The sequence below is a fragment of the Centroberyx gerrardi genome, chromosome 21 (assembly GCF_048128805.1).
Source record: "Centroberyx gerrardi isolate f3 chromosome 21, fCenGer3.hap1.cur.20231027, whole genome shotgun sequence".
NCBI classification, from domain to species: Eukaryota; Metazoa; Chordata; class Actinopteri; order Beryciformes; family Berycidae; genus Centroberyx; species Centroberyx gerrardi.
Genome location: NC_136017.1, coordinates 9,543,032 through 9,568,215, shown reverse-complemented (window position 1 = coordinate 9,568,215; position 25,184 = coordinate 9,543,032). Strand labels below are relative to the sequence as shown.

The 25,184-nt window shown below is 43.1% G+C and overlaps 1 protein-coding gene across 4 annotated transcripts in view; it reads left to right on the top strand.

The window, feature by feature from the left end:
- dmd (dystrophin) overlaps window positions 1–25,184 on the top strand; it is a 179,249-nt gene that overhangs the window by 106,935 nt on the left and 47,130 nt on the right. For 3 of the 4 annotated variants that reach the window (XM_078291034.1, XM_078291033.1, XM_078291035.1), the window contains 20 exons: window positions 3,171–3,293; window positions 3,769–3,941; window positions 4,195–4,330; window positions 6,477–6,652; window positions 7,354–7,501; window positions 7,982–8,107; window positions 8,619–8,768; window positions 9,141–9,239; window positions 9,844–9,943; window positions 10,222–10,391; window positions 10,532–10,649; window positions 10,787–10,998; window positions 11,554–11,708; window positions 11,848–12,037; window positions 16,537–16,709; window positions 16,904–17,060; window positions 18,449–18,560; window positions 21,073–21,341; window positions 22,205–22,351; window positions 24,697–24,759. In XM_078291034.1, coding sequence (XP_078147160.1) covers window positions 3,171–3,293; window positions 3,769–3,941; window positions 4,195–4,330; window positions 6,477–6,652; window positions 7,354–7,501; window positions 7,982–8,107; window positions 8,619–8,768; window positions 9,141–9,239; window positions 9,844–9,943; window positions 10,222–10,391; window positions 10,532–10,649; window positions 10,787–10,998; window positions 11,554–11,708; window positions 11,848–12,037; window positions 16,537–16,709; window positions 16,904–17,060; window positions 18,449–18,560; window positions 21,073–21,341; window positions 22,205–22,351; window positions 24,697–24,759 — 2,997 coding nt within the window. Of the gene's footprint in view, window positions 1–3,170; window positions 3,294–3,768; window positions 3,942–4,194; window positions 4,331–6,476; window positions 6,653–7,353; window positions 7,502–7,981; window positions 8,108–8,618; window positions 8,769–9,140; window positions 9,240–9,843; window positions 9,944–10,221; window positions 10,392–10,531; window positions 10,650–10,786; window positions 10,999–11,553; window positions 11,709–11,847; window positions 12,038–16,536; window positions 16,710–16,903; window positions 17,061–18,448; window positions 18,561–21,072; window positions 21,342–22,204; window positions 22,352–24,696; window positions 24,760–25,184 lie in introns of those variants that run through there. The other variant, XM_078291037.1, reaches the window with a different exon arrangement.

Below are 25,184 nucleotides of genomic sequence, written 5' to 3'. Positions count from 1 at the left end.
GCATGTATGCACAATTTCTAAATCACACCAGGAAATTTCTGATATAAGGCATAATTGCATGCTTTGTTATGATGAATCTGGTATGACTAGCTGGAGTTGCCCCAGAAGGTAAACAACCCCTACAGTTTATGCACAGTGTATTTAGCACATTATGCAACAAAAGCAATCTAAGTGGTCAAAAATGCTTTTCAACTGTGCTGTTAAAGCACAGCTAGTCTTGTATCCATTGCATTACCGTGGTACTCATAATTGCAGTGAGGAGCGCCCTCTCAGGTGTTGCTATATTATAACTGATTATAACAATCAGAATGCATTCATGATGTATTTATAATGTGCTTATGATGCTATGTGCCTATTGCGAAAAGGAAGAAATATTTGAATTTTTTGAACAATTCCTCACAGAAGTAGAGCAACAGTGAATCTGTATGCAGGATATGTAAAAAGTCTGTAATGGCTGCATCTGTATCTTAGTTTGCTGCTGTTTATCCTAAAATGTTTTAAATACAGATACATATAGATGTATGTTTTGTCCAAGTCATCTAGAAGAAAGAGCTCCAGTCATGGGTCTGGTGAGGAAAAGTAATACTGATCATGACAGTGGGAGAGGACAAGTTGTTTCAAGTCTCTTTTTCATTCCTGCCTGAGTTTTAATTGGATTCAAATGGATTCATTGGTTGGAAAAAGAAGCAGCTCCCCCCTTGTGGCTAAATGACGTCCTCACTCAGAAAGTGTGAAAAATGTAAGAATGCACTTGCTTCTCTCGCAAATGTCCTTGAGTCGGGACACGATATATGTGCACTGCAGTCGCTGAGGACATAAAACCAAGCCTTGTATCTATATAAAAAAAACACAAGCTTTGTATCTACAAAAGTTGTGACATGAAGGGATTTGAAAAACTGCACGCCTACATTGACTTAGTTTATATTTCCTGGAAATAAATTTGATCCGCGCAGCAAATCTCTGCTTACTGGCAAGAGCTGCAGATTTTATCCGGTCTAGACAACGACCTCCAAACAATTACAGAAAAAGAGAATTATTTCTGGACCAAACTTACATGCTGGTGCTGTCCAAATTGTGACTCAGCCTCATTACTGACCTACTGACCCGGGAACGAAGTATCATTGCCAAACAATGATAGGCAAAACCGCTAAGTGGCTGTAATTGTATCTGTTGCCAGCAATAGCTCATTGAACAATCTGTCTTTTGGAATCATTGGAAACTCTCTGCCTTTGTTTAAAGGCGCAGCTCTCTAGATAGAGGACTTCCTGTTTGAGAGACAGACCACATGCGACCTTTGACCTGTATGCTGAGGCAGCTACTGTCTGCTCTCCCTCTCATGATCTAGATCTGCACTGCTCACTCATTATAATGCTTAATAATACACAGTGGTTACACTGAATTCACAAAGACACGTACACAATTAACAAATGGGGCCCCAATGAAATGAAATGTGTTGTGTGTGTGTGTGTGTAGACTAAGAGCAGGTAGTGTTTCGGGCCTGTACTGTGAATGTGAGTCAAACAAATAAGAGAGAAATATGTGTTTCGTTTGTGTTTAGTCACACTGGGTTTACTGAGTACTAAATCTGGTCAAATTGTCATTTAAACTCAACGATCACTCACTGTATCAGACATCCCTCCTTCTGTGTTCTAAATGATCTTTGAAAAATGAAGAAAGAGCTCTCCGCCCCGCTGAAACACTCTTTTCCAAACCCAGTGTGACAGAGCCCTCTGTCTGCAGCAGACACTTCACTATTAGCAAGCAACAGTACAAAGAGAAACTGGGACGTTCAAAACTCTGGTCTCCCATTTCACTTCAACACACACACACACACACACACACACACACACACACACCTGTCAGATGCTGCGGGAAACTTTCTGCCCTGACACTGCTTTCATGCTAAATGCAAATAATGCTGCAGAGTTAGCACCTTTAGGCTCTTTAGACAGTGTCACAAAGTAGAATGTGCAGGGTGCCATCAGACAGAAGTCAATTCCTGCACACGATATTATATTGATTGATTATTGAGTGTATCAACTTGCATATTCTTTCCAATACACCTGCATCCCACCCCTATTACAGACATTATTACCGTCACATCAGGCAAATTAAGAACTGACTTATTAAATTAAGGCCAGCAGCAATCATTAACTTTCCTTAAGGCTGCTAATAATGCTAATGTGTGTGTGTTTTAATTAAAAAGTGTCATTGAACAGGAGAAACTCTTTTCCCCATTATGTGCTAGGTGAAGTGAAACGAGCAGACCAAAGTTTTAATATCCCAGAATCCCTTTTTACGCTACTCTGCACCGTGGAGACGAGGTTCTGTCTTAGAGGCGTCTTTCATTTGGAGTTAGAATAGAGTCTGTTGTGCATCATGGTCGGGGGAAATTTAATGCATTCATCATTAGAGGAGTTCATTCATAATCAAAGGCTGCATCTGGGATTGAGTGAATTAAAACTCAGTCGACACGAGCCCCAAGTCTGATCATGATGTACAATGGGAATTCATAATGTGATTGGGAGTCTGAGGTAGAAATCTCACAGGCGCAACAGATTTGGTCTAAACAGCCTCTATCTAAACAGGGAGAAACCACATGGAATCTGATCTTTCCCTGTTCAGACAGTCATGAAAAGATCTGGGGCTTCATTTATTAAAGTTCAGAATTCATCTAAAATGAGCAATACACTGTAAAAACATGTATGTCCATACAGAAGGTATGCATTCTATGGATTGTATTTTCATTGTTTTCTCATATATTTATTGACACGATGGTAGGATGGAATCTAGTATGAAGTCAACCAACATATATACACGTATACATATACAAACATATAACTGAAGTCCCAGATCTGTGCCATAATCAGTTGAAGATCAGATAAGCGGTGCCTGCTTAGAGAAATTATCAAGCATGTCTGTATTTTTAAAGTTAGGTGAATGTTTGTGTGTGTTCTCTGACTTTCCTCTCTACTTTGTGTTTGTGAACATGCCTGTGTGTGTGTGGTGTGTGTTTGTGTGTATGCGGGTGTCTATGCCTACACCTGTGTGCGTGTTCGTGCCTGTGTATGTGTATATGCTTCCATCCTCTTGTGTTTGTGCGTGTGTGTGTGTGTGTGTGCGTGTGCGTGTGCGTGTGCGTGTGTGTGTGTGTGTGTGTGTGTGTCCAGGAGTACCTGTCTGAGCTCCAGGCGTTGCTGCGCTCGGTGTCAGAGACGGACTTCAAGCTGAACTCTCCTGAATACTGGCCTGCAGTTTACTACAACCTGCCTCAGCAAGAAAGTTGCCTTAAGGTCAGCACGGCTTTTGTGTTTCTATCTTTCATTGTAACCTGTTATCTTAAAAGTAAAAAAAAAAAAACTAAAAAACTAAAAAAAAAATTGTTTTCAAGCTGGACCATTTTTTCCCCAGTGAACAAAATCAAAGAGCTTTTTCCTGTTTCATTCTGATAACCAAAGAGGTGTTTTGTTATGTTTTTTTTTTTTTTGATGAATTATGTACAAAATAACATATATTAAATCTATTATCTATTTTTGTTGGGAATTGGCAAAATTGGTGACCATATCTACAAATGAAGATGAAAAAAAGAGTTTTTTGCATACAGGGAATATTTCATCTGGAGATTTAAAAAAAAAAATTTTTTTGTAGTAGTAATTTTTGCTTGGTGTATTTGATACAGCTGATATAAAAAACATATAGATAAACAATTTAAAGTTGTTTATGATGATTGTTTTGTATATTCTCCCACCACCACCTCCACACCTCCAGGAGGTGAAGGGAGGCATCGACAAGCTGCGAGGCCCAGTGGAGGGAGCCTTGGCCCGGAGAGAGGAGATGGTGTCTGGGGCCCGGCCTCTGGAGGCCCAGAAGATCCAGGAGAGCGCCGTCCTCCTGAAAACCAACTGGGACAAACTGAACAAGCTCTACAAAGATAGACTGAAGTAAGGAGGGAGGGAGGGAGGAGAGGGTGAGAGGGAGGGAGGAGAGAGGGAGGGAGGAGAGAGAGTGAGAGGGAGGGAGAGACAAAGAAAGAAAGGGAGGAATGGAAAGATGAGGACAAGAGAAGACACATTTCTGGATGTAACGCTGATTCACGATTGCGTGAATATTGCCGGTGTTTATGTATATATATGTGTATTTACGTGTGTGTGTGTGTGTGTGTGTGTGTGTGTGTGTGTGTGTCCATCCATCTAGGCGTTGGGAGGAATGCAACTTTAAGTGGCAGAAGTTTGTTTCGGACCGAAAGGCGCTGGAGGGGTGGCTGGACAACGCCGAGAGCACTCTGAAACTGACTGAGAACGACCCAGCAGCACACAGACAGCAGCTCAGGGTAACACACACACACACATACACACACACATACACACACACACACACACACACACACACACACACAGATTACGTATGGATATTCACACAGGGTTACACACACAAACCACAGGATGCACTGACACACATGTACGCACACACAAATACAAGGACACACGATAGAGACATATGAAAGGATACAACACACACACACATCCATGGTCTAGAAGTACCCAATACCCAGAGGGTTTCTGGTTCTGAGTGTGTGTTCCAGTTGTGAGCTGGTGACTGCAGGATGGCTGGTATTTCATCTCCAGTGCCCTCCAACCCTGCTGTAGTGCCCTTGAGCAAGGCACTGAACCCTGCACTGCTTCAGGCTGCTGCACTGTAGCTGACCCTGCACTCTCATCTTCCTCTGCTTTCTCTGTGTGTGTGTGTGTGTGTGCATCTGGTGCATCTAGTTATAAGAAAAGACAAATTCCATGACATACAATTTGACATGACATAACATAACATGACATACCATGACATGCTGTGACATGACATAACAAGACATAACAACATAACGGCATGACATATTGTAACATTACGTAACATGACACGATAATACATTGTATAATGTAACATAACATGGCATAACATGAGAGATTACATGACATTTCTTAAAATGGCATAACATAACATATCATTACATGATATAACATGACGTGATATAACAACATGACAAGACATGACATAACATAATATGACAAAATATAAAACATGACAAGACCTGACATTTCTTAAGGCAGCATAGCGTAACATAACATGACCTGACATAAGACATAACAGTACATAACAACATGACATGACATGAAATAACACATCCTAAGATAGCATGACATAACAAGATATAACAAGACATAATGACATGACATGAAATAACATAACATAAAATTGCTAGACATAGCACTAACATGACATGACATTAGTTAGTATATTCATTGCTTGTGTCCATCTGACATCAGCAGCAGCTCTGGCACACAGATTGCAATTGTCAAGAGGAAAACGCAGCGAGTGTCTGGCAGTGCAGTCAGCCTCGATACAAACAGAACACTTTCCCTTTTTAGGCCTTATGTAACAACATTATGTCATCGAATTTGACATTTCAATGTTACATCAACCAAAAAAACAGAATTTTAGGGATTATGAAAAGGGATTTAATAACAGTAACAATGGGCTTTTACCCCACCAAGATTTGGATTAAAAATGTATGAGTTATTTTCACAGAGGGAAAATGCATGAAGGGTTATTTTCACAGTCGATGCCTCCTTTACCTGAAGTGGTCTTAAAGTAGACTTGGTTTTTAGTTTCAGTCGCTGTGGATAACTGATGCTCTTGCCTTGCATTTTAAGTAATCTTGCGTGTGTGTGTGTGTGTGTGTGTGTGTGTGTGTGCATCATCAGAGATGTCCGCTCTACTTTGGGCTGCTGTGATCAGCTCCTACTGTCCACCTGTGCAGAAAGACAGGGCTGCAGTGTCCAAGTGCCACTCATGTGCCAACCTGCCTGTGTGTGTGTGTGTGTGTGTGTCTGTGAGAGAGAGAGAGAGAGAGAGAGAGAGAGAGAGAGAGAGAGAGAGAGAGAGAGAGAAGGCCAGCTGGTGCCTCAAATGACTACCTGAACCCCTCACACCTCCCCATCCTCCAATGTATACACACACACACACACACACACACACACACACACACACACACACACACACGCACACTGCTATATCCCACCTCTGATAGTTTGTTATTTAATGTCCCACAACAGTTCCCTAAATTCGACATACTGAAAGAAATGCAGTTCAGCCCAAACATCAGCATGTGCCGAACAGTATTTGAAGAGTTTAATATACTATATATAGTATGTAGTTTAAATACTCTATGTCCATTTTGGAGGAAACATTTTTTTATTTTTCATTCATGCTCAATATTTCTATCAAATATTCATCATTCAATATTTCTATCAAATATGCATCATTCAATATTTTTAAAATATAAAGGACCCAGTCAATAAAAGTGTTCATTCTCTCATCATCATTCTGTCAAGAACTTAAGTTACCTACTGTCTTTTTAATGCCATCAATTTGAATTGATACAAACCTTTGTGTGTGTGTGTGTGTGTGTGTGTGTGTGTGTACAGGACATGACGGAGGCCATCCCGCTCCAGGAAGTGATGTTGGACAGGGTGAACTCAGCAGGAGAGGACATCAGCCAGTTGAGCCTGCCAAACGACGCCTCGCTGCTCCGAACGCAGCTCAAATTACTCAACACTCGCTGGGCCGGCATCTGCCAGCAGCTCCACGAGCGCAAGAGGAGGTGTGTGGCTGCGGCTCGCAATATATGTATCTAACTGTCCACTGACATACCTGCCAGTCTGTCTGTCTATCTGTCTAACTAACTGATACCACTTTCAACTGGACCAGTTCCCCAGGAAATCCCCACAGAACAACCCTGCTCAAGGTTTATCTATCTAACGACCATGAAACATCTCATTATCTAATACCAAACTGCCTCACTAACAGTTTGTTTAACTGTCTAGGAAGAAAAAAGAAAAGAAAAACAGTAGTAGGTTGGGAATGCGAGATGGGGAATGTGACTCTCTCATTTTGCCCGTGCAGAAGTTAGATGAAAAGAGGTGTTTTCAGACACCGGCATCAAATTTTCACAACCTTCGTCATTGTGTCACGCCCATGACAATTGTGTGTTTACACTGGAAACAACTGCTTTATTTATAGCTGACCATTCAGCAGTATTCGCATTTAGCGCCTTTACCTGAAACACATGACATTTCAAAATGCGTTAGTGTCATGTTACATTAGTTGGACCACACATTTGCACATTATGCTATGCGAGAATGCGAGAAATACCCCTTGCATTGCTCTTTTGTGCTGTTGCGTGTTTTGCTCACGTAGACCATGTAACAACCCTCCCTTTCACCTTTCTCTCACTTGGTCCACCTCCCCCCCACACACACACACACGCCCACACCACACCCCACCCCCATCCCCCCCATCCAGGTCTTCGGAGGCGCACACGGCGGCTGCAGAGCTGCAGGAGGACATGGGTTCCATGCTGTGCTGGCTGGACAAGGCGGAGGGCGTCCTGGCCATCCCTCTGCAGCCTGCAGAGCCGCAGCACATCAGAGACACGCTGGACAAGGTCCAGGTACGACCCAAGACACTCCGCACCAGATATGGATGAGCCGCTGGATTCCACAATGAGTGTTTACAATCTCTGTGTGTGGGTGTGTGGTGATTTGTGTAATTTAATTTAGCGGCTATTGTAGTCTAAAATGAGATACTACAATGCTTTGTTATTAAATTCAGCCTTGAAAACACATTTTTTATTTATATGTGTATGTCCATGTGTATGTGTGTGTGTGTGTGTGTGTATGTGTGTGTGTGTGTGTGTGTGTGTGTGTGTTTGTGTGTGGGTGTGGTGTTTTCTGTAATTTAATTGAGCGGGAATTATGGTGTAGTATGAGTGCTACAATGCTTCATTATAAAATTCAGCTTTGCAAATACATTTTGTGTGTGTGTGGACTTGTGTAAATTGATCTGAGATGCTACACTGCTTCATTATGAAATTCAGCCTGGATAACACGCTTTGTGTGTGTGTGTGTGTGTGTGTGTGTGTGTGTGTCAGGCCCGTGTGGTGGAGCTTCCCGGTAAGAAGAGGGCAGTGGATGATCTGAACTTGAGACAGAAACAGATACTGCTTCCTGCTGACAAACAGAAAGACTTCAGGATCATCAACACTCGCTGGGCGCAGGTCAGTGCCTCTAAACTATAACTACTACTAAAACTATACCAGTATTTCCTATACAGGCATTTATTTGTAGAGCTGTCTATTCAACGATTACTTGGCAGTACATGTACATTTTACAGTGCATGTAAAATTTCTATTGGTTGTATGTGCTGTCATATATCAATCCATGTATCAATAGCTCAGTCAGTAACTTTCAGACTAAAAAGAAAATACTCAACTACAATAAATCACTTCGTAACCAAAGCCAGCAGTGGGGTGATAGTGTGTCAAAACGGGGTGCGCCATATTGAAATCATAGATTGGGCTTTTAAGTCTTTGGTACAGCTCAACCAGTGGATTTAACCCCATAGTGTAGTGATTAAACCCCCACTGTCCCGTACCCAAAAGGTCATAGGTTTGATCCCAGCAACCCCCTGAGCAAAAACCCCTGCCTCCCCTTAGTCATCGTAAGTCAGTCTGTGTCAGAGCGTCAGCGAAATGCCTGTAAATGTAAATGTGCGCTGTGTTTGTTTAGGTGTCCAAGGATCTGCCTGAGCGTCAGCTGGAGATCGAGGGTCTGCTGAGGGAGCTGGAGAAGCTTCAGGACCAGCTGGACGACCTGTCGGCCTGGGCCTCCAGCACCAGAGGCAAGCTGGAGCGCAGCCCCGAGGAGGTGGAGCCCAAGGTAGCACACACACACACACACACACACACACACTGGATGTACAACAGCAGCGCTATTGTTCACTACTAATTTCCACATATAGTTCAATTGATTTTCCACATATTATTCATTTTCCCCATATAGTTCAAGAGTTCAAGAGTTTCAGTCTGTTTGAAAACATAAAAGCCTACTATTGCAAAATGCTTGCTGGCATGAAAGTAAAGCACATTATGGGTCACTATTAAAGTTATAAACATATATATTTTCATCTTTGTTTTTTAAATACTGAATTTCAAACTTTCCAAAAGGGATATACAGTACAATGTTGTGGAATGAAATATACAGTATCATATATATCATTAATTTGTGTTGTGTCTCTGTTGTGTCGGCCAGCTCGTCGAGGAAGTGCAGGTCAAGCAGCCAGAGGTGGAGTTCGTTTTGGAACGAGCCAATCAGCTTTACAAGGACAATCCTCCCAGCCAACCAGAGAAGGTCAGCAAATCAAAACAATCTCTCAGGACTTCTTCTGTTGAAAGGAACCAACACCAACCTGTTGGCAAATAAGCTCTTTCGTGAACTTTCAGCTGTATGTTGAGTCTTACACCTCTAATTGAATCTAAGTGTTTTTAAATTGAATAAATCTAATGCTGAAACATAGATTTTTTTTTTGGAGATACAGGGTTTTCAACCAGCAGCTTCCAGATGTATGCAGCAAATCCCGACCAAGAATACCAAGTGTTAACGATGTTAGACTTCTGTATTCCTGTGGAGACTCAATTAAATGAAACACTTTTTCCTTTTATCCCACCACTACTTTCGCTTCAAACGTTTCATCAAATCCATATTATGTGCTTTAATGTATGTCAGAGAACGCTACATCTTTTGAATATCAAACACACAGAACAGTATTAGACTTAATTAAATATTAGTGAGTTTTCCCAACCTGAACGTGCCGGGTTGAATTAAAAGTTGTTCGATTACACTTGCACAACTCAATTATCAGGGAATTAACTGTGTGTGTGTGTGTGTGTGTGTGTGTGTGTGTGTGTGTCTGTGTCTGTGTGTCTGTGTGTGTGTGTGTGTGTGTGTGTGACAGGTAAAGAATGCCAAGCTAAAAGAGGACTGGACTGTGATCCTGGAACTGGTGCGGCAGCATAAGGAGAGGATGGCTGCTCTCCTAGTAGCCAAGAAAGCCAGTAAGACCTTTGATTCTCTTCAGTGGGTGTGTGTGCCTTTGCATGGCTGCGTGTGTGCGTGTGTGTGTGTGTGTGTGTGTGTGTGTGTGTTTTGGGGAAGTGAGGATATTTTGGCCAGGCCACTCTTTATGTAACTGCTAGGTCTGGCGAAGTTGTCTGTTCTTATTATTAACTTATTATTAGCTATTATAACTATTATACTTGTTAACTAACTAACTATAACTATTATTTTATGTGAAAACAAATAAATGATGTACGTGTGTGTCCGCGTGTCCCAGATGAGACTCTGACAGGAAGTTCCCTGCCTGAATCCGCGGCGCTGGCTCAGTTCAACAAGTCCTGGGCCGAGCTCACCGATTGGCTGACCATGCTGGATCACATGGTGCAGAACAAGCGAGTGGTGGTGGCCGATCTGGACGACATCAACGACAACATCGGCCAGCTCAAGGTCAGGGTTCAAGGATTCACCAGAAACTTTATTGGCAACAGAAAACTAAACTAAACTAAACAGCAAAGTTTAGGATTGAAGTCCATTTTTTTGCTGTCGGTCAACCAATAAATAATAAATTCAGTGTGTGTTGCTTTCAGGCGTCTCTGCAGGAGCTGGATCAGCGTCGCCCCCTGCTGGAGAGGCAGGTCACCGCAGCCCAGAACCTGAAGAACAAAACCAGCAACCAGGAGACCCGCAACGCCATCACTGAACGCAGTATGTCACACACACACACACACACACACCAAAACAATGCAAAACAGGATCTTGCGGATTTCCATTAACACTTTTTTTTTTTTTTAACTCTTTCCCATGTTTGATGGTTTGTGTTTTTTTCTTTGTGTCTGTCGTAGTTGACAGGCTTCAGGCCCACTGGGAGGACTCCCAGACCAAGCTCTCTGATAGGACGAAGCAGCTCCACAACATGCTGCAGGACTCCACCGATTGGCTGGAGGCGAAGAAGGGGGTGGATCCTCTCATCAAACGGGCCAGCGACAGGCTGGAGTCCTGGAAGGAGATCTCGTACACGGTGGACGCACTGAAGAAACAAAACGCTGAACTCAAGGTGGATTGTACACACACACACACACACACATACGCACACACACACACATGCATATGATATACAGGGTTGGAACGTGACAGATTTCATGTAGCCAGATTACTGTAATCTTGATAACAAATAACTAGCAGCTATAATCCAGTGCTGTGACTGAATGAAGCACAGCAATACAATATGCTAATACTGTATTATCTGACTGAAAAATATCTTTTTTGCATCTAAATTAGTTCTCTTCTGCGTCATTTACATGCATGTTCGCACATCCATCACCTGCCATCACATAAAACGCCTACATTTTTCCGTATGACATGTGAGATCTATAACCAGATGGCATGAAAATAGACAATTACGTGCACTGATGATGACTCAAAAGACATGTTTGAAGGGAAAAAGCATTTAGATACTATAGAGAATATAGACTCACAGAATTGTAGACATCTTGAAATGATGGTTGATAATGGAACGAGGATGGCGATGTAATTACAGAGAGCGCGAATCACTTCTCAATTCTCTTTCTCTTTCTTTCTTTCTCCTCTCTCTCTCTCTCTCTCTCTCTAGCTCTTTGTGATGGAGCTGCGTCAGTGGCAGGGTCAGGTGGATGAGACCAACGCGCTGGCCGACAAACTGTTGACGCTGTACTCCAACGACGACACGCACAAGATCACCCAGATCAACGACGGCATGAACGCCACCTGGACACACATCAACAAGCGGTGAGGACACACACACACACACACACACTTAATTGTCCTGAATGAAATAAGAAAGGAAACAGCATTCCCAAATTAGGTTTTGGATCACTCTTCTCCTGAAATGCTTAAGATGGTGCGTCTCCATCATGTGTCTTCCCAGTGTGGCGGACAGGGAGGCGGCGCTGGAAGCGGCTCTGAGGCTCCTCCAGCAGTTCTACCTGGACCTGGAGAAGTTCCTCAACTGGCTGACGGAGGCAGAGACGACCTGCAACGTTTTAATAGACGCCACCAACAAGGAGAGACTGCAGGAGCAGCCGGAGGCAGCCAAGAACCTGCTGGCACAGTGGCAGGTAGGGTACACACACCTGGTACATACACACACACACACACACACAGGGACACACATGCATTTGTGTTGCTGTGTGTGAAAAGAGCGCCACCTACAGAAACTCAAACCGCATCAACAGAAATAAAAAAAAAAACAAGAAAGTCGAGGATTAGCACTTTAAAACATCCGAGTACTCTTGTCATGTGGGGTCCCACCAGATATCGATCCGCGACCGTTTCCAGGTCCCGACCCAGAGTTTAAGACACATTGCCTTATTTGACTCGGCTGGCATGACAGGAATGCTGACTTGGCAGCATGGAGAGATCTCATTGGTCAGTCGTGGCGGGGCAGACAAAGACAAAATCCCCCTACTGCATTGTGGGTGGTGAAGGGAAGCCTCTGTTCTGCGAGAGAACATATTGTGACCCTCAGTCCTCACCCTGCGCCCACACACACTTTCTGTTGGAACGGCATGTGCACGTACATACATACACACTGCGTACGTGTTGGAAAGATGTGCGCACACACACACACACATGCACAGGCGCACCACATACACATACACATGAAACACACAAGCACACACTAACACACATGCAGCATGTACGTGTTGGAAAGGCATATTCAGATACTTACTGTCTCTCTTCCTCTGTCTCTTGGAAATTCATGCATACACTCCCTTTTGACACACACACACACACACACAGCTCTGTCTCAGTACAACGGTGGTACTGTATGCAGTGTTGAGATAGTCTTCTGTGTCTAATTATAATGGCGCAGGGCAACATGCTGTAGCATGCACAGAGAGCACACACTCTCGGGCTACAATACGGCACGCAGATAACGTTTAATTGGAAAATGAGCGCACTCATCGGTTTATGCACCCTTTCAAGTTCCCTCTGCCTCTTCCCTCTCTTCTCTCTATCTCCTCTCCTCTCTCCCTCGCCCCCTCCGTCTTTCTGACTCGCTCTCTGACTCACGTCCATCTCCCTCTTTCTATATAACTCTCTCTCTGTCTCTCTCTCCGGCTCTCCCTCCCGCCCTCTTCATCTCAAAATCTCTCTCTCCCTCATACACACATATGTGCGCACACACACACACACACACACACACACACACACGCAAACGCTCCGAGAGCTGATCTTGAGGGACTAGAGGGAGCAGAGGATGGTGTTTCTTCTTGTCGACGTCTAGTTTTGGGATTCCAGAGCGAAGCGTCGAAGATGCTGCGCAGGAAGGTCTATCATGTTCAGGTTGGGAAAGAAAATCAAGCGTACTCGCTGTTCTTTAATTGAGGCATTTCAACTCAAAATGAGGCTTCTCCCATTTTGAAAATGTGTTATCCGGTCTGAAAAATTGTTTCAAGGGATAAAAGTCAAACTACTTATGCAACTTTTCTGAAGTTATCAGCCAACTTAGAAAATGTGAGAGTACCTCTATGTTTAAAATACTAACACTAGATGGTGTGATCATCTGTTTTTGAGATGTTAAGCAAGGAACGTCGGGTCATTTTTTTAGTCATTATGCAGCAATTTGGTATAAAACCCCTCAGTTTTGTACATGAAAAAGATCAGTTAGATACGGTGATATTTTCAGGGTTAGTTTCTTCACTCGGAACTTGTCACATTGCGGACAAAAGTTTTTTGGCATTGTGAGTATTTTCTTGTAGCTAGCTGAGCCCATTCAGTTTCAATAAGGAATAATACCAGCGCTCACAAGCCATTTCAGGTCGACTGAAGGAAAAACAAAGCAGTTTTTTCCCAAAATGTGACGAGCGTATGGCGATCAATTAAAAATGAACACATCAAAGAGTCCCTTTAAGTTGAAATTAAGGTACAGGGCTGGGATTTACAAAGTTTTCAAAGCTTAAGTAGTTATAGGGATGAAAGGACACGCAGACACACACACACATGTACGATGAGGCACACATACACACACGCACACACACACACACACCCACAGCATTTAGGTCACTGCTGTTGGAGCTGAAATGTATTCCAACAACTTTATTAAACCTGCATTTAACCCTTTAACCAGTCTAACACTGTTCTGTACCTTCTATGTCTTCAATACTTTCTATTTGTTCTATTCTTATCTATATCCCATTCTTTGCTGCAATGACCCAGTTTCCCCTCGGGGATCATTAAAGTTTCATCTAATCTATTTCAGGACTTCAAAAGATGTAACGTTCTCATACATTCATACGGGACATAGTATGGATTTGTTGAAACGTTTGAAGCTAAAGTAGTGGTGGGATGTAGAGGAAAAAGTTTTTCAATTCTCTCCACATGAAGACAGAAGTCTAACACAGTTAATGACATTTGGATTCAACTTTTGTCAATGCTTTTTAACAACACATTAAGAATTTGGTCAACTTTTCAGGTATGGAGGGAAAACTGTCTGATTTGTACATGAATGCCGATGCATTTAGAAGTTGAGAAGCCGTTTCATGGGTGCTACAGTAGATTCATGAACTTTAAGTGTCATAAGGACCATAGAGGACCGTGTCGTCTTCTAATTTTCTTCAGGGGATAAAAGAAAACTCCCAAATTATGGTTACAAAGCTAAGATACCGGTTAAGAGACAGTGTTTCTGAAACCAAATGTACCTGTGCTGGTGTCGAATTGAAACCTGCTTTCTCTCTTTTATGTCGCCTACTCTGACCCTCTCAACTTTTCTAGTGTCTCAATACAGGAAAAAAAAAAACACTTTAGAGAAAGGAAAGTGACATCTTCCCTTATAAAATGATTCATAGCCCAAAATCAAAATAAAATCTGGTACTTTTTAAAGAACATGTTATGACCCTGGGTCCGGGCGTAACAGACAGTAGGGAATTTCAGTCACACTTTTACCAACTTTCTCATCTATATTTTTGAGATAATGAATGACAAGCGTTGGGTAATGCTTTTTTCAAAACGAAAAGAAACCTACAGTGTTTTGGAAGTGGAAAAATAAATCCCACTTTCACCTAGAAAAACAAAGATTCCCGTCCTGGTTTTCAAAGGAGCAAACCAAGCAGCCGACTTCAAACTGTCCTCAAACAAACCGACAACACACTCTTTCTTTCTGTTGGTGTTATCGGGAGCATGTGGGAAGTGTTAGCATGTTTTTCTCCTCGCTGACAGGCCACAGGGAAGACAGGAACATGAAACAGCCTGGTGGTGAAGGGAAGCCTCTGTAGGGAATGTGATAAGCTATGTGCAAATCACTTACTCCAGTAAAAGTAGAAATAGCCTTACAGAATATAGAGGAGATTCATTCTAAAGTGAGATATCATTTGGAAGAAAGAAAGTGGCACAACTCTTATATAATGCTTGATGGCACAAAAGTTAAAACCAAATTTGGTACTTTTTAAAGGATAGTCATTTAATTCATTGAGAAAGTGATAGCATTTTACAGACAGGATCCTCTATATTTTGGAGATATTGAGTGATGAACTTTAGCTTAAGATCATTTCCCAAAAAGGATATGTAGCGCTCGGAAATAGTCTTTAAGGCTCTGGTTAAAGTAGAACTAAACTAGAAATACACCCTGGTAAAAGTGCTGCATTCAAAATATTACATAAGCACAGTGTTAGAAGAAGGATGCTAATCCATCACTTCAGTGTAAGTAGAAATAAACTTGAAATACACTCCGGTAAAAGTAAAGTCGAAGAAGTGGCAATGGCTGTGATCAAACATACCATTTCTACTAAGCATTTCTACTAGTGGAGTGAAATAAATTGACTTATTTACCTACCTTATTACCGTGTAATGGAGATGTAGTAGAACTCGGGTAACAGTAAAGGTCTCCCATACTGAAGTATTTGCCATTAAATGTACTTACAGATGCAGGCATTTTTTAAGTCCTGCTCTTTACTGCGCACTCACCGAACTACGGCTGCACTTCTCTCCATTCCCAAGAGGACGGGTTCAGAAAAGTCACGTTTTGTTCTCTTTTCAGAACAGCATACTAATTTCCGTTCTGCTGTCCAATCAGGCGAGCTCAAGAAGCTCGATGAAAGATTGTCGACAGGATAAATGCACGGAGGGGCACTTACACAGCGGCTGCCGCTGTGCGTGTCTCAAGGTAAAGTCCAGGTGGAATAAAACGCTTTCACATTTCAGCGCGAGAAAATGTGCCATCCTCAATGCATTAACCTCCGTGGACTGAACTAAAGTAGCGGTTGCTGTGTTTAGAGAGTAAATCGCTCTCAAATCCTGATCCCATTACCGAACACTCCAGCCGTGCAGTAAAAAATGTGAATTCCTGGAAAATGGCTGCTATTACCAAGAGAAGTGAATGCTCCAATAGGACGCTGTCGGTAATTTACTCCTCTTGCTTTTTCTCTCCGTCTCTCACTGTGTGTGTGTGTGCGTGCGTGTAAATGTGTGTGTGTCTATGCCTACCTGCCTCTGTGTGCGACTATCTGTATGTGTGTGCATCTGTGTATCTGCCTGTCTGTGCGCCTCCACATCTCCCTGTGTGTGTGCCTGTGTGCTGTATCTGTGTGTGTGTGTGTGTGTGTGTGTGTGTATCCAGGACCTCCAGGCGGAGATTGACGGCCACACGGAGCTGTACCACTCCCTGGATGAGAACGGCCAGAGGATCCTGGGCTCGCTGGGCGACTCAGAGGACGCCGCCCTGCTGCAGCGACGCCTGGACAACATGGGCCAGCGCTGGAACGACCTGCGCAACAAGACCATCAGCATGAGGTGAGTGGAGGAGAGGAAAAGAGAAGAGAAGACGGGGGGGAGTAGGGGAAGTAAGGGGATTTGATCAATTCTCTGGGAAAGTCGAAAAATCTGGAAAGTTTTCAAATGGCTCACTTTACAGGAACACACCAGAATGTATTTTCCAATTTGTTATGTGTGTGTGTGTGTGTGTGTGTGTGTGTGTGTGTGTCTAGGGCCCACCTGGACTCAGAGACGGCCCCCTGGAAGAGGCTCCACATGTCCCTCCAGGAGCTCCTGAACTGGCTGAGAGTTAAAAGTCTGCAGCTGGAGCAGGAGCCGCCTGTAGGGGGCGACGTCCCCGTCGTGCAGACACAGCTGGACACACACAGGGTGGGAGACCACACACACACACACACACACACACACACACACACACACACACATACACAGAGATACTCACAAAATAGGAGACTGTAAACTGGACAAAATCTTACCACCACATGTAACATAAAGTACTCAGCTGTGATTATTGCGACCAAAAATGCTTGATTTTGATTTTGCGACAGTTTTATTCAAAAATGATGGAACTTCATAAAAATTGCAAGTGGAGGAAAAACAGTACTCAAGTGACACTAAAGAGACACCAAAAATATTATTATGATGTCTTATTAAGACATAGTCCTATGTAATGACCTCCTGTGATCATAACTATCACAGAAACTACTGGAAATACTTCCTTTTTATTTTTTGATCAGAAAAATGAACACCAAATTAAATCAGTCTATTTTGATGTTCCATGATTATAAAACTGTGCAGTTTCATTTTAAAAAAATGTATGTTTGAAAAACAAAGTGCACTCAACCTTTTCCACCTTTAGGGGTGAATACAACTCACATATTGCTGTGAAAACCTCACAACCCCCAATTTTGGTGAATTGAATGTTGTGGCTTCAATAGAAAAATGACATGGTCTTCTGTGGGTTGGCAAAATTCTACCATCCTTGGGCTTATGAAACCCTTTCAAAACCTATTGGATAAACTCAAAAATGTTTGTTGGTCAATCCTAAAACAATGTGAACGATATGAGGTTTTCACCCGATTCATCGTGAATCCTCCATTTCTTCCCGCTCTAAAGCTCCACTGCAGAATTGTCGTTTGTAGTATAAGAAGACCAAAGTGTGATGCTGTATAATTTGATTGCACTACTATATGCGAAAAAGTGCGATGATTGACCAAAATTACAAGTGCTGTGTTGATTTTTCATGCAGAAAAAAATTTGTCAATTTTGCAAAATTGCAAGTGTCTCGCAAATGTTACAGGTGTTGAATTTGCATTTGTTATTCCGATTGCAATTTCCTGGTGGGATTTCATAATATGACATTTGATGGAGGCTTTTATCCAAAGTGCTTTAGTGCAGATGATTTTTAATACGAGTGGCCAGCGAGCCACACAGGGACTTGAACTCCTACTGTAACCCTGGCGGTGTTAGTGCCTTGCTCCACTCATTGAATTACACAGAATATATGGAACCTTTCCACCACCCACGACCTTTCTGAAATGTCATTTAAATATTATTCTCTCATTGACTGTTGTTTGCCTTTGTTGCAGCAGGAAAAAACATTAGAAGCACTTGATTTCTCTCATCTTACAAGGGATGTGCCCACTTTTGAGGCTGTGTCTAGGAAGGTAAAACATGTACATTTCAACTAGTTGTGTGTGTGTGTGTGTGTGTGTGTGTGTGTGTGTGTGTGTGTGTGTGTGTGTGTGTGTATGTCACAGGGCTTCAGGAGGGAGCTGAGGGCTAAGGAGCCGGTGGTGAACAGGGCGCTGGACGACGTCAGAGTCTTTCTGTCCGAACTACCCAGAGACACACCATCACCTGACCAGAGAGGTAACACACACACACACACACACACACACACACACACACATGCAGACCCTCCAAAAAGATTAATTTCAGGAACTGGAGACAATGTTGCATGTAAGCTATCCTTCATTTTTCTTACGAGGTTGAAATATGCTTAAGATCGTCCCCCCTTCAACACTTAGGGAATGACTTGCTTTGATGTTTTGCATGCTGGGTGGATTGCGAATTAAAAACCATCATCGATGAGAGTAAGCACTTTTTTTTTCGTTGGGGTTTTTTAGATTAGGTTATTATTGTGTGAACTCAATTATAACTGAGATACATTCCCAAAAAAAGAATGTGGCGTTTTCAACACACCGTGCACCTGACATTTCAATGCAGGAACTTGATTGTAAATACGGGAAATGCCTCATGCATTAGTGGCATTTTCTTCTGGAGCGGCTTCATGATCAGTCCTGAAACCTAAAGCTGTGCATGAAGGGAAAATATGAAGCGAGTGTTAAGTGAGAGGTAATTAAAACAGACTTGTCTCCAGTCTAGACTTACAGCTCCTTTTCTCTCTACTCTCAGTCACATAGTGAACTCTGGACCCTAGTAACAGCCTGGTAACGCGCATATGTGGATGTTAACACACACACACACACACACACACACACACACACACACACACACGCACACACATGCACATGCACATATACAGACTTTTCCGCAGCGGCCTCTGCACCATGGCAACAGCCTGGTCACCCGGTCTGTAGAAAACAGCTGAACTTTAGCTGCAGCCTATTAAACCCATTGAACTCCACAGGTTTACTGCTGTCAACTCTCTCTCTCACATACGCACACACACACACACACAGAGAGACAGAGAGAAAGGGTGAACTCCAGCAGTTAATCACTGTTGACTTCAAAACCTGCACTGAGGGAAACAAGCACTTATTTCCTCTCAGTAAGTCATTCTGTCTCAGCGATTTGACCTTGGAATTGACAGTAATTTGGGATGTCTAAGTACTTAAAAGCAGAACTGACACAGTGCTTTTGACAGTATGACATTTTGCATGGTTTAGATTCTGTTAATACTGCTTAAAAAATAAAAAACCTGTCTCTCACAAACAACTTGAGTGGTTTGACATATAAGAGAGACAATCTCTCAGGAGCGAATCTTCATTGTCGCAGCTATGTGCATTTGGTTGCTTAAAGAGAGCGAGCCAGCTTCCATTGAAAGTCAAATTGCCACATCAAATCACGGCAGAGTTGGGCTGGTGCTGTGCGCAGGTAAACACTTCCAACAAAATACACCACAGCAGGACTTCAAAGCAATCAACGGAATGAAAAAATAAGACAAGACACGGAAAGATGCTGTAGCGGCTTAAAACTTGCAGCACAAGGGCCGGTTCACATGCAGCGCTGATGCTTGGAAAACGCGAGGCGCGCTGAGTGGACAGTGAACACTGAGCGTTTATCAAGTGCGCTCGGACGGTTGCACTACAGGTGCGCCTGGCGTTGCCAAGCAACCAAAGACAACAACTTCACACGTTTGTTAGTAGTTATCTGAAATAATGGATTACCATCGCAGTAAAACTGTCGTAGTAGCTTTATTTCTTGATCTACATGTGGAGCAGAAAGATCTCGCCATGAATACATCCCTCTCTCTTTCGCTTAGTGACATGCGGTGCGCTTGCGGCATTCCAAAAAGTTGAGATGTTTTTATCTCAGTGCACCATGGTCGCGGTCGAAAAAAAAGGCGCGTCGCAACGCATGCGCGCCGCGACCGCATCGGCCTCGCGTTTGCGTGCGTCTGCCGCGCACCACCATTGAAATGAATGGATTTGAGCGCGCAAAAGAGGGTTAGGCATGTGAACCGGCCTTTAACAATGTTGAAAATGCCATCCGTCACTCTCTCAGTGAGTTTTTCCCAAAGAAATGTTGTTCGTCAGACTGACAACACGGTAGTTACACAGCAGAAATGGGACTGCAGGACCATTTCTTCCTCTAAGCAATGATATTTCACTCATCTAACGAGAGCTTCGCCTCAGTGGGAGACCTATTCTCATATCGAGGTTTTAAGTGGGATTAAAGTTATTCAATTCACCTACATTTATCTCTACAAAGCTGCGTTTTTGCTACTAAGATTCTTAATTTTTATCACTGCAGAAAGAATAAGCAGTGGCTGAGCTGGGGAAGAGAGTACAGCTGAGACACTTGAAATAAGATGAATTATATCTGTTTTATCTGTTTTGAATGAATTGTACCCTTGTGACAATTGCCCAAAGGCATTGTTGAAATAATATGTGTGTGGTGAAATATTAGACAACGGGCATGGGGATATGGATTTTTAGATTTGTAGATTGTGGGCAACAGACTGTGAGGGTGTGGTTATAAGGACTGGGAAAAGCAATCTACTACTACTATGGCTACTACTGATAATAATAATAAAGTTGCATTTTGTTTTTCCTGTCCTCTTAAAGCCATTCCTCCAAAGTTTTCGTTTTTCCAAGAATTAAGAAAAAGAAATACCCTCCTCTCTGTAAATCCCCAGATATCAGCCCGGACGAGCGCGCCCAGAACGTGGGGCGGGTCCTGCGCAAGGAGGCCGAGGACGTCGCGACCGGGTGGGACCGGCTCAACGGCGACTCGGCCGACTGGCAGAGGAGGCTGGAGCTGGCTCTGGACCGGCTGATGGAGCTGCAGGAGGCGGAGGACCTGCTGGACGGACAGCTGAGGCAGGCGGAGATGGTGAAGGAGGCGTGGGAACCCGTGGGAGACCTGCTGATCGACTCGCTGCCGGAGCACATCGACAGAGTCAAGGTCAGACCTGGTGATGCTCGCTGTGGCATTATTAAACATCCATATATCATCGGAAAATTAGTTGTGATACCGTGGTATAATTACCGTAAACAAATGAGACCATGGCTGAGATAACTGGTAGCCTCTGTTTCATGTCAGTAGTGTTGTTAGTGCTAGTGTTTCTCAAAATTAAGACCACATTTCCCATAAACCCCATTACATCCTGTCACTCCACATGCATTTGTTTTTCTTTTGTTTTACTGAGGAGGATGAACATGTTGAACAGTGATTTTTCCGTCTGCCTTTTCCTCGTTCCACCATCTGCCATTGACAGAAACTCCGAAAGCTTTAGCTTCATTTGCACTGGAAGAACAGCGCCGTCTTCCTGTTTTGTGCCGTAAAGCAATCCAGCAGATTTCACCTGATATCCGCCCCGGGGGCACACAGTGTGAAATGTAGTGCAGAAGTCAGTAGAGGCTGCCAGTCTTCTCAGTGATGCTCTTGTTTGTTTATGATTATGGAACTAACATCTCAAAATGAATGTTAAAATGATTTGTTGACATTAAAATTCTACACATTGCACCTTTAAAGTCATGTAATAAAGTGGTAGAAATGGTAGAAATACCTTATCCTGCATCTATTATCCGTTAGTGTTACACTGGTATCCTGCTTTCATGTGTCTGGGTTTTCCATACAGTTCCATGGGGGAACTGTATTCTTTCTAGCTGTAATAAATGAAATGGTTACGACACTGAACCAAGGGCTACTAGCAAACTGCCAGTCGTTCTTTCCCATCTGTCCTCTCTCCACTCTGTACAATATAACAAAGCAGAAATACCATTTATTTGTGTGTGTGTGTGTGTGTGTGTGTGTGTGTGTTGCAGGAGTTCCAGGATGAGATTGCTCCGATCAAAGATGATGTAACTCACATGAACCAATTGGCATCCACTTTCGGCCCGCCCGACATCCAGCTGTCACCTAGCAACCTGGAACGCATCGAAGACCTCAACACGCGCTGGAGGCTGCTGCAGGTACACACACACACACACACACACACACACAGTTTTACAGGTATGGACACACAGACACATCTCTGCAGATACATAAACATATGCGTGTGCACATATACAGATGAACCCACATACAGTATGTATCAACACAGAAGGACACACACATCAAAAATCTCATTAGATAGATAGAAACACTTAGAAAATGTATTAAATTCAAATTGTCATATCGCAAACTAAAGTCAAGGCTCAAGTCCAAGTCACCGGCCTCCAGTCTCTGACTCCGGACCCTGTGGCTGGGCGTGGTGTTCGGTCGCCACCTAGCGATCATAAAAACTGTCACAACATTATCACCAGCTCATATAGTAGAACACATATTGCGAGCAGCAGCAGTGAACAGACAAATCCTCTGATGTCTGTATGACGGCTGTTGCCTTTGTCCAACTCCTGTGAGCAGAGTTTGGATGGATGTAAATTTTGATGGTATTTTTGTGGCAAAACACCCGAGAGCTTGCATGATGGAATTTACACTCACAGAAAATATTCACACACCCGTGTTCAGTCAGTATGTGAATGAATGATATAGCAGCTTGCTTACATGTATTATTTTTTATTGAATATAGTACAACTTAGTGATTACAAGTTCTCACATCTGCCATTGCAACCTCACAGGTGCTTTCTTATGCATCTCAAATGTTGATTTGTAGACTTGTGGCTTCAAGAGGCTGCAAGCAGAGACCTAAGAGGCACATTATAATGGTATTATAAATGTATTTACACTATCCTTACATTGTAATCATATGAATCTAGTATGACTGTTATGTGTCGGCCATTAGCTATACAGTCGCCCCAGAAAGTGTACAACCAATAGTTTTTTAACATTTTCTTTTTTATAGTATTTTCAGTATTATCTGATTATAATGATTACAGAGCTTTTATAATGTGTTCATAAAGTGCTTATGATGCCTTATAATGCCTTACAAGCAAGACATCAAGTAAGAGAGAGTGTGTGTGTGCGTGTGTGTGTGTGTGTGTGTGTATGAACTACTTGATGGAAAAGCTGCTGAAAGAACAAAAAGCACACACACACTTCACACACACACTCACACATACCATGTGTCGGTGATCAGAGAGAGCGCAGGGTGTGCTTCTATCAATCTCAATAAGCACTGTGGCAGCCATGCTGGAAGTCAGACAGTGATGGTTACCAGGGGTGACAGATAGAGCCAATCAGCTGCCAGGGAGACCAACTGATGCCGAGGCTGCCTGGGTGGAGACGGGCGCCATGGTGACACCACGGTGACGGGACCAGACGGCTGGTCTCTCTGAAGTCAGCACCTGACCAGATGCTTACACTCACTCACACACACCAACACACACACACACACACACACACACACACACACACACACACACATGCACACGCACACACGTCTTTGTCTGATATTGAAAGTGAGAAAATCAGTCTAGTTGATGTGCAGAGATAGATAGATAGATAGAAATGTATAAATCTAACAGAACATAAAATATAAAACTCAGTTTGGTGGCACAGATGGACATGATATTTATTTCAGTGCTTATCTAATAAAATCAAAAAGTAATATTTTCATAACTTGAGAAAAAGCTGACTTCCCTGTAGATATAGACGTGGAGACATATGTGTTTTTGATATTCCAGTGGTTAATCTCAGTGGTTTCTCTTGGACCCGGTGTCATGGTACATTTGGTACACGTGGGACGCAGTGGCAGATGTAATTTATAGTTAAAGAAAGATGTTTACATTTTGGTCCCTGTTAAGGGTTGGGACTCATGTTCACTCACAGCAGGACTATACAGGATATGAAATTGTCCTTTTTCAGAAGAGTGTTCAGTATTTCATTTGGACCCAAACAGGATTGAGTTGGCGGTTTTCGAAAAGTCAATTTCCATTTAAAATGCAGGTGGTTCATTGGAAACGGCACGTTTGCCCGGGAGTTTTGGCACCACTTTTTAATGTAGGGTAGCGAGTAGTGTGTGTGTGTGTGTGTGTGTGTGTGTGTGTGCATCCATTTGTAGGTGTGTGCTTGCATTTGTGTTTGTGGTTCTGTATTGTGTGTCTCTGTGTGTGTGTGTGTGTGTGCGAGAGAGAGAGAGAGAGAGAGACAGCACATCTTTGTGTGTGACTGAGAGAGTATGGACCTCTGTGTGTGTGTGTGTGTGTGTGCATGTGTGTGTGACAGCCATACCTACACATGCGGGTCACTTTAGGCAGTTCAGAGTGCTCTTTTGTGCCAAAAAGGTCGAAGCTGATTGGACACAGTGCACTCTGGGTAATTACGCCAAATACCTCCTCAACAATCCCGCTCCTCTCGTTTGTGCGACTCTAATTAGGTTACCGTGGATACGGGGAAAAACAACTCAGGCAGAAACGGAGTGGGTGAGGTGGACTCAAAGGTAATTTCAGCATTTGGCTTCATGTCACATCGGAGCAAAAAAAAAAAAAAAGCCCAAAAAATGAATCGTCGAGAAAGGATTGGTCATCGCTCTCACATCTCCATCGTCATGTATTCTTCATCTCATACCATGAGTCACACACACACACACACACAGTAGTCGTCAGTAGCGTCCTCACTGCGTTGCGGATGAAAGACTGGGCGGTTAATCAGCCGGTCCTCTCAGACTGGATAATAACTCACCCCAGTCATTCAGGCCAAAGACTTCTAATAAAGGAAGTTGAGACGCCCGCAGCTACTTTAAACTTCCAGTGATTCACTTTTTACTTCTTGGAACTAAAATCTGCTGCTAATCGACGTCTCCCAAATCCCCGCATGCCGACCGGAGCCGCGGTTGTTGCCTGGGAACATTAGATCATTGAACGC